A 12,352-nucleotide genomic window follows, 5' to 3' on the forward strand; every position below is an offset into this window, starting at 1 on the left:
TTACAGATATTTTGGAGGTTTGCGTATCACTGTCAGGAAGATTCCACCTGTTTGATTGAAGAAGCTCAGAAGTCCAGGCAGAATTTACTTTATCCCGTTACTGCTTGTCTAGTAGAGATTGACAGAGAGATTACTGCTGCTTTGCCAAAAGGTAGTAGGGATAGTACTGACAGCTCCAAGTTTAAATAAAAAGTTGTGAGAGAGGATTCCAAATCATGAAAATACTATCTAAAACACAGGGGTTTTTGGAAATGCAATTTTTTAGGGATTTTTATTTAAGAAAAAAAAGTGTTCATGCTTTCTGAAAGAAAGTCAGAAAACTCAGAAGTTGGAAAATTTCTTCGCTGAAAGTTGAGATTTCATGGCTCCCTTAACTGAGCCATTGGTTCTTTAAGAAAAGTACCAAACTTAGCAAAACTTTTGAGGACGTTGACTTGCATTGGAGGAGAAATCTGTGATTTGGACTGTGAGTGGAGTTTTTTGGTTTGTGTTCCGAAGTCAGCTGCTTTATTTTTCATTAAATTGTGTCCTTGAACAATGGTCCTCATATTTCATTGTAGAAAACTTCAGAAAAAATAGCCGTTTCTATAAAGTGCCTTAGTTCACAGAGTTGACAGTGACTAAAGAAATTAACCTCCTCCACACAGCTTGCAAGAGCATATCTGAACAGAAACTTCACCAAAAGAGCTAACGGTGTGCTCCCATTTCAAGGACTGAGCAAAATGAGAATTAACAGAAAGGAAGTGACTTGTAAAGCAGTGTATAACAGCACCATCTGCTGGCTTCTGTCTTATTGTGAAAGACATGGGAATTTCCCCCTGGGTCTGGAAATCTCTTACGTTTTATATAAAAATATCAATCCTTTTTTAAATGTGAAAATTACCTTGAGGTTGTCTCCTTTGGAAGTGCTTGCAAGTGAAAATTTAGAGGAATTATTGACTGCCTTAAAACCCTGAACAGGTCACTTCTGTATGTTCCAGTTTTTCCATTTATAAAGCGGTAGCATGTTTTCTGCCAGTCGATGAAAAGGCTTGTGGAATAGTTATCCTACTAAATTTCTTTGAGGTCAAAATTGTTTGGTGGATCTTGGGAAATCCATTGTTGTCTGTGGGCCTTACGAACATGAAAGCTTAGGCTCTTTGAGCACTCTGTGCTTAAGAGTGTCGTATGCTTAAATGACATCTGCTACGTTTGACTCGTTTTGCTTCTGCCCAGTGCTCTTTCGTCGAGTATAAGGACTTTAAGCTGGTATACCGACAGTACGCAGCCCTTTTCGTAGTCGTTGGAATCAATGAGACAGAGGTAAGAAATTCTATACGCTCTTGAAATGAGAGCTTGTAGTAGTCATGGGCAAGAACTCAAGCCTTTTCCCAGCAAGGAATTTTGCAATACTAATTACAGAATTTCAAGGAGTCATCGCAAAAAAGATGTTTTTATTTCTGTGAAATAAGAAGAGGTATAAAAGGAAATGTATGTTTGACTTCATTCCATAGCAGTAGCCTGAACTGTTCTCATGAGGCAGTCTTCATGAGCCTTATACTGATTCTGCTTTCTAAATTTATGTCTGATTAAACAAATTTATGTAGGGTGGGGTTTCTCAACAAATGTTAGCGTTGCAGCCAGATCAGCTGTCTCATCTGCAGTGACTTCCCAGCTACTCACTGTTTTTAACATCCTTGGCCAAAGAATTATTCCCAGACACTCAGCTAGAAATATGCCAATTTTTTGTATTTTTTAAAAAAATAAACAAAAAAAAAGGTATCTGACTAAAAATTGACAAATACTGTTACTTCACCTGTGTGGACTGAGCCTGCAAGGCTTGAGTGTTTACATTGATTCCCAGTTCTCGGAAATTAATTCAAAGCTTACTATTGGAGACTTTAATTAGGTGGTGTGGAAAGTAGCTGCTGACTGCCACAGTGTCTTCAAGTCACGCTTATAATGGCATGCAGTTTTGGCCAAATCCTTTTGGCTTTGCTACACCACACAAAAATCGCCCATCGGTACTGCTGCAGCGTCGCCTGGCTGTGTGCTGCAGCTGGCCGGTGTCCCTTTGGCGTGGGTAGGCATTGCCTCGTTAGCCGTGTGTTTTGGTTTCGGCTGCCGCCGGCAACAAAAGCGCCACGCGGCCGCCCCTCCCCCCGCCGGCGTGCGGAGGAGAATGGAAAGAAAAAGGCAGAAACTGGTGGGTCGGGATAAGGGCAGTTTAACAGAACAGCAAACAGAGGGAAAACAGGAACAACAACGATACAAATAAGGAGAAAACACAACCACGAACCGTACAACAACCGCTCTCCCGAAACCGGACCGGCGCTGCGCCCGCCCAAACCGCGAGTGCCTTCCCGCCGCACCGCCCCCCCCCCACCGGAACCCCGCGTGACGGCACATGGTATGGAATACCGGGCTCTGTTTGGCCAGGTGGGGTCAGCCCCCACCCCCCGGCTGTGCCCCTTCCTGGAGTCCGGTGAAAATTAACCCTGTCCTGGCCAAACCCAGGACATTATCCACCCCTTATTCCATACCATCTACGTCATGCCCAGGTCCCCCATTGTCCAGTTGATCACCACCACTTCTCCTGTCTCCAGATATCATTCCTTTAGTCTATGGATCATCACTCTAAAGTGTCCATTGAGTTCATTTAATCCATGACTTCAGGCTCCATCTGTCGTTATGGTCTTCCGTGGCAGGGGAGGTGATGTGTGGTGATGGGCGGTCACTTGCTGCATCCGGAGCTCACGGCTGATGTATCTGGTGCGGCCCGTGCCCACAGTCTGCAGGAGATGTTGATCTTGATGAAGTTGCTGGATGCTAGTTGTTGAAAACCAGGTCCAGTTCCATCATCACCGTGCTCTGCTAGGTTTTCATTGAAAAAGTCCATCCTTCTTTAATCTGGACGATTCTTACTATGCTACTACTGGTACAACATATAACAATTATAACAGTGATAACAGACAGTGACAGGGTTATTTAACAACTAACTTTATACAATTTATTTATGGACTATTCTCGCCCAAAATTAAATCCCCATGAGGTACACATCGGACTTCCCCATCCTTCCGCATTACCCACCAGGTACACCCAGGTCCTTGAGCAAAAACAATCCCGCGGACGGGCTTGCCTTTGCCCGAGGCAGGACTAACCCAAACCGTCTTCCCTAACATGTTCCGCATGTGCACTACAGGGACTTTATCCCCTTCTACTGGGCGCTGAGGTTTTGACTGGGCAGGACCAGCCCGTTTGGTGGACCCTCTGGTGTTAACCAACCAGGTGGCCTTTGCTAAATGGGTATCCCAATTTTTGAAAGTCCCACCCCCCATTGCCCTCAAAGTGGTTTTTAGCAGCCCATTGTAACGTTCGATCTTTCCAGAGGCTGGTGCATGGTAGGGGATGTGATACACCCACTCAATACCGTGTTCTTTGGCCCAGGTGTCTATGAGGCTGTTGCGAAAGTGAGTCCCGTTGTCTGACTCGATTCTTTCGGGGGTGCCATGTCGCCACAGGACTTGTTTTTCCAGGCCCAGGATGCTATTCCGGGCGGTGGCATGGGGCACAGGGTAGGTTTCCAGCCATCCGGTGGTGGCCTCCACCATTGTGAGCACATAGCGCTTGCCTTGGCGGGTTTGTGGCAGTGTGATGTAGTCAATCTGCCAAGCCTCCCCATATTTATATTTTAGCCATCGTCCTCCATACCACTGAGGCTTTACCCGCTTGGCTTGCTTGATTGCAGCGCATGTCTCACATTCATGGATAACCTGTGCAATGGCGTGCATGGTCAAGTCCACCCCTCGGTCACGAGCCCATCTGTATGTCGCGTCTCTTCCTTGGTGGCCCGAGGTGTCATGGGCCCACCGAGCTATAAAGAGTTCACCCTTATGTTGCCAGTCCAGATCCACCTGAGCCACTTCAATCTTAGCAGCCTGATCTACCTGGTGGTTGTTTTGATGTTCTTCAGTGGCCCGACTCTTAGGGACGTGGGCGTCCACGTGACGGACTTTTACAGCCAACTGCTCTAGCCGGGCAGCAATATCTTGCCACAATGGGGCAGCCCAGATAGGTTTTCCTCTGCGCTGCCAGTTGTTCTTCTTCCATTGCTGCAGCCACCCCCACAAGGCATTGGCCACCATCCAAGAGTCGGTGTAAAGATAGAGCACTGGCCACTTCTCTCGACTGGCAATGTCTAAAGCCAGCTGGATGGCTTTCACCTCTGCAAACTGGCTGGACTCACCTTCTCCCTCGGCAGTTTCCGCGACTTGTCGTGTAGGGCTCCATACAGCAGCCTTCCACCTCCTCTGCTTCCCCACAATGCGACAGGACCCATCCGTGAACAAGGCATACTGTTTCTTATCTTCTGGCAGCTGGTTATACAGTGGGGCCTCTTCAGCACGTGTCACCTCCTCCTCTGGCGATGCTCCAAAATCTTTGCCTTCTGGCCAGTCCATGATGACCTCCAGAATTCCTGGGCGACTGGGGTTTCCCATTCGGGCACGCTGGGTGATCAGAGCGACCCACTTACTCCACGTAGCATCGGTGGCATGATGCGTAGAGGGGACCCTCTCTTTGAACATCCAGCCCAGGACCGGCAATCGTGGTGCTAGGAGGAGCTGTGCTTCAGTGCCGACCACTTCTGAAGCAGCTCGAACGCCTTCATATGCTGCCAGAATCTCTTTTTCAGTGGGAGTATAGCGGGCCTCGGATCCTTTGTATCCCCGGCTCCAGAACCCCAGGGGTCGACCTCGAGTCTCCCCTGGTGCTTTCTGCCAGAGGCTCCAGGTTGGGCCATTCTCCCCAGCTGCGGTGTAGAGCACGTTTTTAACATCTTGCCCTGACCGGACTGGACCAAGGGCTACGGCATGAACTATCTCCCGTTTAATCTGTTCAAATGCCTGTCGTTGCTCAGGGCCCCATTCAAAATCATTCTTCTTCCGGGTCACGTGGTACAGAGGACTCACAATTTGGATGTAATTTGGGATGTGCATCCTCCAAAAACCCACAACACCCAGGAAGGCCTGTGCTTCCTTTTTGCTGGTTGGTGGAGACATAGCTGCTATTTTGTTGATGACATCCATTGGGATTTGACGGCGCCCATCCTGCCATTTTATTCCCAAAAACTGGATCTCTTGCGCAGGTCCCTTTACTTTACTTCGCTTAATGGCGAAACCGGCTTTCAGAAGGATCTGAACTATTTTCTCCCCTTTCTCGAAAACCTCCTCCGCTGTGTCGCCCCATATAATGATGTCGTCGATGTACTGCAGATGTTCTGGGGCTTCACCCTTTTCCAGTGCAGTCTGGATTAGTCCATGGCAAATGGTGGGACTGTGTTTCCACCCCTGGGGCAGTCGATTCCAGGTGTACTGGATGCCCCTCCAGGTGAAAGCAAACTGTGGCCTGCACTCTGCTGCCAAAGGGATGGAGAAGAATGCATTAGCGATGTCAATTGTAGCATACCACTTGGCTGCCTTTGACTCCAGCTGATATTGAAGTTCTAGCATGTCTGGCACGGCAGCACTCAGCGGTGGTGTGACTTCATTCAGGCCACGGTAGTCTATTGTCAGTCTCCACTCTCCAGTAGATTTTCTTACTGGCCATATGGGACTATTAAAGGGTGAGCGAGTTTTGGTGATCACTCCTTGACTCTCCAGCTGGCGGATCAGCTGATGAATGGGGAGAAGGGAGTCTCGGTTGGTACGATACTGTCGCCGGTGCACCGTTGTGGTTGCAATTGGCACCTGTTGTTCTTCAACCCTCAGCAACCCCACAACGGAAGGATCCTCCGAGAGACCAGGCAAAATGGACAGCTGTTTAATTTCTTCCGTCTCCACAGCAGCTATGCCAAAAGCCCACCGATACCCCTTTGGGTCCTTGAAATAGCCTCTCCTAAGATAGTCTATCCCAAGGATGCACGGAGCCTCGGGGCCAGTTACAATGGGGTGCTTCTGCCAGTCCTGCCCAGTGAGGCTCACTTCAGCCTCCAGTAGACTCAGCTCTTGGGACCCCCCTGTCACTCCCGAAATACAAATGGGCTCTGACCCTTTGAACTCTGATGGCATTAAAGTACACTGTGCACCAGTGTCCACTAGAGCTTTATACTCTTGTGGATCTGACGTGCCAGGCCACCGAATCCACACCGTCCAATAGACACGGTTGTCCCTTTCCTCCACCTGGCTGGAGGCAGGGCCCCTCTAATCGTCGTCAGAGAAATTGCTGCTCACCTGCTGTAAAAATGACTTGGAGGTCCCCTCCAGAGGATCGGAATCAAGGTCAAACTGTCTACCTGGTCTGGAGAGCTGGCTTTTGGAAACTGGAGCGGCATTTTTCCTAACAGAGTCCCCTTTTGTGATTGTTTTACCTCGCAACTCACGTACTCGGGCCTCTAGACTTGAGGTGGGTTTTCCATCCCACTTCCTCATGTCCTCTCCGTGGTCACGCAGGTAAAACCACAGGGTGCCCCGGGGTGTATAGCCTCTGTATTCCCTCTCCTGAGCAGAGAAACGCCTGCCCCTAATAGCTGAGATGCGGGCCCGCACAGGTGGGGAGTAGGACATATTCCTGTCTAGTCGCTTGACCAGTTTCTCCACGGCTGAGACAAGGGAGGAAGAGAGACTTTCCTCATATTGCCGGAGTCTGACAGCCACCTCGTCCACTGTTGGTGCGTCTTTGCCTTTCCAGTTTACAACTGCCAGTGAGTTGGCATGCGAGGAGGGTGCACTCCGCACAAACTTCCTCCACATGGCTTGTGAGCACTGGAGTTCATCTGGGTCTGTGGGTACCTGCTCATCGTCTGTGTCACAGTAAACCAGCTCCCGCACAGCCAATTCCCTCAAGTACTGAATACCCCTTTCCATATTGGTCCACTTGCCAGGATAGCATACAAAATCGTCACTGAAGGGGTACCTCTCCCTCACGCCTGACAGAAGTCTCCTCCAGAGGCTGAGGACTTGTTCCTTTTTCCCAATGGCCTTGTCAATGCCCCCATCCCTGGCCAGGGATCCCAGCTGCTTGGCTTCCTTGCCCTCTAATTCCAAGCTGCTGGCCCCGTTATCCCAGCACCGCAGCAGCCAGGTGGCAATGTGCTCTCCTGGGTGGCGGCTGAAATCTTTCCGCATGTCTCGCAGCTCCCCCAGGGACAGGGACCGGGTGATGATCTCTGTCTCTATCTCCCGTGATGACCCTGGCTCATCATCATCCCTCCCGGAGCGATCTGCTCTCTTTGCGTCTTTCTTTAGTTTTACAGGGGCGACTGCTACCGGCACAGGTTGGTCACTGGGCTCAGTCACTGTGCCTGTGGCTGGAGCTGGGGCTGGAGCAGCTGCTGTGCCCGCTGGGGAAACCGAGGCAGACCCTGCAGCTGTGGCTGCAGCAGCCGTGGTGCCAGTCGGGGGGGCTGGGACTGCCTGCTGGGCTGGAGGGGCTGCAGGGCCGGCTGGGGGGGCAGCGCCAGCTGCAGTGCCTGCCGCTTCGTTTCCCCCCCTTTCCCCTTTAAGGCACTGAACAGTGTTGAACAGGGCTCGGTAGGCGTGGGCCAGACCCCAGCACGTTGCAGTGATTTGTGTCTCTCTGGAGTTCCCCGGGTGGCAGCACACTCTTTGCAGATATTTTACTAGACTGTCTGGATTCTGTATTTGTTCAGGGGTGAGTTTAAAAAACACCGGTGGTGCCCACTGCCCTAGGTACTTGCCCATGCTGTCCCACACACCCAGCCACTCACAGCTATCCGGCCCCGGGGCAGGTCTCTGCACGATGTTCTTAACGACTTGCTTAACCCTAAACAAAACCTGCAACCCATTCAGGAGGCAGAACAAAAGGAGAGTGCTGCCCTGAGCATCCCACGGGTACTCAAAATTCTCAAAAGCCGTTAGGACCAGCCTGAGGGAGAGAGGGGGGGCGAAAGAGTGGGGGAAGGTATCCCCTTCGGTTTTCCCCACAGATTGGGTTTGATTACTAACAAAATCTAAGACATAGGACCCGAGGTACGGAAATGACCGCAGTGCCGCATGCAAACACAAGCCTAATTTCATGCACATTGACGTTATCATGTCATAAGTCGACATCATACAGTATAGCAAAATCATCACCCTGATCCTTTTCCCCGAGGTAATGAACAGCACCACAGGGAAAACATAGTGCAAGTACGGATTCAAAAACCACAGCCATCTGATCACAGACAGAAACATTTTTACCGGCGACTTTAACTAACACAGTAAATGCGTATGATAAATTTTAACAAAATCTATGAAAGCAGTTTTAACACCCGCTGCTCAGCCCTGCCGTTATCCCCGCTCCACGTCTGGGCGCCAATTAAATGTTTTGGTTTCGGCTGCCGCCGGCAACAAAAGCGCCACGCGGCCGCCCCTCCCCCCGCCGGCGTGCGGAGGAGAATGGAAAGAAAAAGGCAGAAACTGGTGGGTCGGGATAAGGGCAGTTTAACAGAACAGCAAACAGAGGGAAAACAGGAACAACAACGATACAAATAAGGAGAAAACACAACCACGAACCGTACAACAGCCGCTCTCCCGAAACCGGACCGGCGCTGCGCCCGCCCAAACCGCGAGTGCCTTCCCGCCGCACCGCCCCCCCCCCACCGGAACCCCGCGTGACGGCACATGGTATGGAATACCGGACTCTGTTTGGCCAGGTGGGGTCAGCCCCCACCCCCCGGCTGTGCCCCTTCCTGGAGTCCGGTGAAAATTAACCCTGTCCTGGCCAAACCCAGGACACCATGTCTATCTAGCTGACCTGGGTGGTGGTGAACAGCGGATGCTGTGGGGTGGCGGCAGCCCGGGCGAGACAAACCCGTTGGGTACTGCAGTGCTGACTTGGGTGGCTGGCCTGAAGCTTCTGCCCTGAGTGCTCCCCCGCTCTCTGTACCTCCGCTGGGTAGCCACACTGCTCTCGCTATGGTGGCCTCGGCTTGTGCGCTTTATTGTAGGGCTTACTGTATTTTGTAGGTGCTTTTCATACACCACGAACTGAAATAACACAAAGAATACCATTACATTTTCTACCTATTCATTTAATACTCATTTGTTTTTAATTTCAGAATGAGATGGCAGTATATGAACTAATTCATAATTTTGTGGAAGTTTTGGATAAATACTTCAGCAGAGTGGTGAGTGAGACATCGACTCTGTTATGAAATATTTATTCTCTTTCAAAGGTTTAGTGAATATGTCATTTCAGGGAATAATCAAAAGAGAAAATTTTTTTTCATATTTGTTTAGAATTTTGAATACTTTAGCAGGAATATTACCACTGAAAAAAAAAAAAAAGAAAAAAGGGAAAAAAGCGGTATTAGTTGATTTTTCACAGAAGTAAAAGTATACGTGGGTTATAAATCATCATCAGACAAGGAATACCAGAAATACTTCTCTTAGAAAAGCATGTTTTTATATGCTTACAGTCAAGGGTTTCTTTGGGTCATCTACTCCTAAATTAGCCACTGGCATGTTACACATTTTAGAGAAATAAAGAGGTTTTTCTTTACAGTTCTTTTTTGCAGTTCTTAGGATTATGTCCCCCAAATGCACTTCATTCATGATAAAGATGAGGTAAGCATTAAGCAGGGTGCTGATGTCACGCTCACTGAACAAGATCAGAGGGGTGGAGCAAGTGAAACCTCAGAAACCCGTCTGTACTTGTGCTCCCCATATTGTTGTCATGCAACAGTGGATATCTGATAAAACAGCTACTATACAGCTAGTCATTTGGTTGAGGATTCAACGTTAGACATGGCTCCATTTAGAATGACACTGCTTCTTTTGGTGGGAGATTTGTTTGTTTTTACAAAGTTTGAAAGCGCAGCATTATAATCCTGGTTGGAACACATGCTATTTCGTATAGGATTTGTAATAATCTTGTAATAAACAAATTTGCCTGAAATCATACTTGGGCATGGTGTCAGTTTGTCTATGCTGAGATGTGTTGGATATCCCTCTCAGAAAAGAGCTTCCTCCATAGTCCATGTACTTGAGGGTATTACGTTGGTAGTTATACGTACGGCTGATCAGTATGCAGGGTCTGTAACGGGTTTCCCAGTGCTGGTACCACAGCAGACGTGGCAGAGCTGCCTCTGTGAATTCAAGGATATACTTGAAAAAGTCATCTGCACCCTTCACTATTCAGATGCCCGGCAAATGTTTTAGGATGTTATCTCAGCTAATGTTGCACCAGCCCGTTGAAACTGCTGGTACAAATTATATCCCTTTCTGACTGTACTAAGTTCAGAATTTGTCTCTTAAAATTGTTGTGATTGCAGTCCCGACCTAAGCAGTGATAACCAGGAATGGAATTTGATCCCGGCAGCACAGGAATGCACAATAAAACTTAGTCACATCCTATTTATCCAATTGAGGTAATAGTTGCCAACCACTTCTCAACTTTTATTTTCTTCACTTGAGGCTGAGCAAAAATAGATGTAGCTCTTGTACATATAAATGTAGTATATATAAATCCTGGACCACGTATATAACCCAACCACTGATAGCTGTTAGAAATTTGCTGAATTCATCATACCAGATTTTTTTGTGTTTTCCATAGCACTGAAGGTTTGAAACTAGGGGAACCAAAAAAGGGGGTGGTTAAACAAATCTCATGCCATTCTGTGGTTCTATTTTTAATAGCATATACACATGATAAATGGCAGAGCGCTGAAGAAGAGGGCTATAATTCTAGCTGGGGTTTCTGGCAGAAACCACAGAGCAAGGAAGTCTAAGGCTGTACTATTACAGATTAATGTTTGGGATTTTCAGAATTTTAGCAGAATCCCAAATTAGGATGATGACAACAGACGAAACTCTGGGAAAGGAAAGAACATCTGTCCTGCTCTAGAGGACATTTTGTCATCTATTATTTTTAGGCTTCTGAGCTTTAAACATTCTCACATACTCTATGTTTATCTAATAGAGTTTACAGAGCTTGAATTCAAATATCAGAACAAACATTAACAGAATTAAGTGGAAAGCTTTCAAAGTTGCTTGTGAGATGTAATTCTGAGTCCCCTTTGCTTTTATAATGGCTACCCAGGGAAAACTCTGCACAATGCTTTCAACTACTTTTTAATGCTTAGGAAACTCAAACTGAGTAGGCTCTTAAAATACAGTTTTTGTGACACATAAAAAATTTCTAATTGAAGAATGGCAGGATCACTCAGCAGAGGCCTGTAGACTAGAGCTAGTCCAGTCTAGAGCATCTTTAGACCATAGAAGTAGTAGCAATTTTACCAGTGGGAGCTCTGCCTCCAGGGTTAGACTATGAATGGAAACCACGTTTGCAAACTAAATTCCCTCAGTAGCAGATAAAGATTCCCCCTTTCAGCAGAGACTGGGGAAGCTCCACCCTAACTGCAAGATCTTAACTGCTGAGGCTGTGATTGTTTCTAAATTTAGATGTTTAACTGAGGCACCCAAGTTAGAAGTTGGGTCATCCTAAACTCCCATGAGCAGCAGTGGAGACTGATGAGTATCTCGAGAAAGTGAGTCATGCCTCAAGTGTGCTGAGTTAACTGTTGAAGATACCCATCTCTTCTGTTGACTGCAGAGAGGGCTTCTCACTTAGACATTTTGGCTAAATGAATGAAACTACTTGGAGTAAATCCAGGCCAAGACCAGAAGGGAAATGATGACTATGTGAAGAATTGCATTGCTGAGGCTGGAGCAATAGTTAGAAGTGCTAAGGGTCAAAAGCCTGGAGTTACCTTCCCTCTCCTAATCTATCCAGCCATGGGTATACACAATGTCTAGATTTTGCTGTTGAAATGATCTGCAGCAACATTTTTAACTGTGTTTTTATATCAATTGAAAACTTGGCATTAACATCCTGTTTTTGCAGAAGGAGGAAGAGAGAATATGGGGCTGGAGTTGCCATGGTCAGAGCTGCTGGTTCTCCACCCGCTCACTCCGATGGCACTGCATAGATTCAAATTGTTACTTATGGGTGACCTCAGTGGGTTTTTCTCAGTAAAAATTTCAGGACGTTAACTTTTGTTACGGAGGCAGGTAACACATAAAAGACAAGGCAGGGCTGCAGGAAAGAGCATGTAGTTATACGGTCCAGAACAGAAATCTGAATCACCCTAAAATTTTGTATCTATATTTTGAAGACTTTCTTTATCTTCTAAAGGGATGTGTAATGTTTAATGACTATGAGATGAGAGATCAAACTGTAACTAATGGCTGTCCCTCTCTTCCTTGCAGAGTGAATTGGATGTATCCTTTTCAGTATCAGAAATCCATTTGTGTCTATCTCTTTTGGTGTGCGTTCCAGTTTATGCTGTCTTCATAGCACTGACTGTCAAACAGTCAAGACAATGCAGAGGTTTCACAAATTTTGCACTTACAGTAAGTAGCACCATTTTGGC

The 12,352-nt window shown here is 47.4% G+C and overlaps 1 protein-coding gene across 9 annotated transcripts in view; it reads left to right on the forward strand.

Moving 5' to 3' along the window:
• Positions 1–12,352, forward strand: part of AP4S1 (adaptor related protein complex 4 subunit sigma 1) — a 52,658-nt gene that overhangs the window by 7,554 nt on the left and 32,752 nt on the right. For 5 of the 9 annotated variants that reach the window (XM_075425146.1, XM_075425149.1, XM_075425144.1 and 2 more), the window contains exons 4-6: positions 1,216–1,302; positions 9,038–9,106; positions 12,189–12,332. In XM_075425146.1, the coding sequence (XP_075281261.1) occupies positions 1,216–1,302; positions 9,038–9,106; positions 12,189–12,332 (300 nt within the window). Of the gene's footprint in view, positions 1–1,215; positions 1,303–9,037; positions 9,107–9,483; positions 9,546–12,114; positions 12,140–12,188; positions 12,333–12,352 lie in introns of those variants that run through there. The other 4 variants (XM_075425153.1, XM_075425151.1, XM_075425152.1 and 1 more) reach the window with 4 other exon arrangements.

This window comes from Opisthocomus hoazin, chromosome 7 (genome assembly GCF_030867145.1).
Source record: "Opisthocomus hoazin isolate bOpiHoa1 chromosome 7, bOpiHoa1.hap1, whole genome shotgun sequence".
Taxonomy (NCBI): Eukaryota; Metazoa; Chordata; class Aves; order Opisthocomiformes; family Opisthocomidae; genus Opisthocomus; species Opisthocomus hoazin.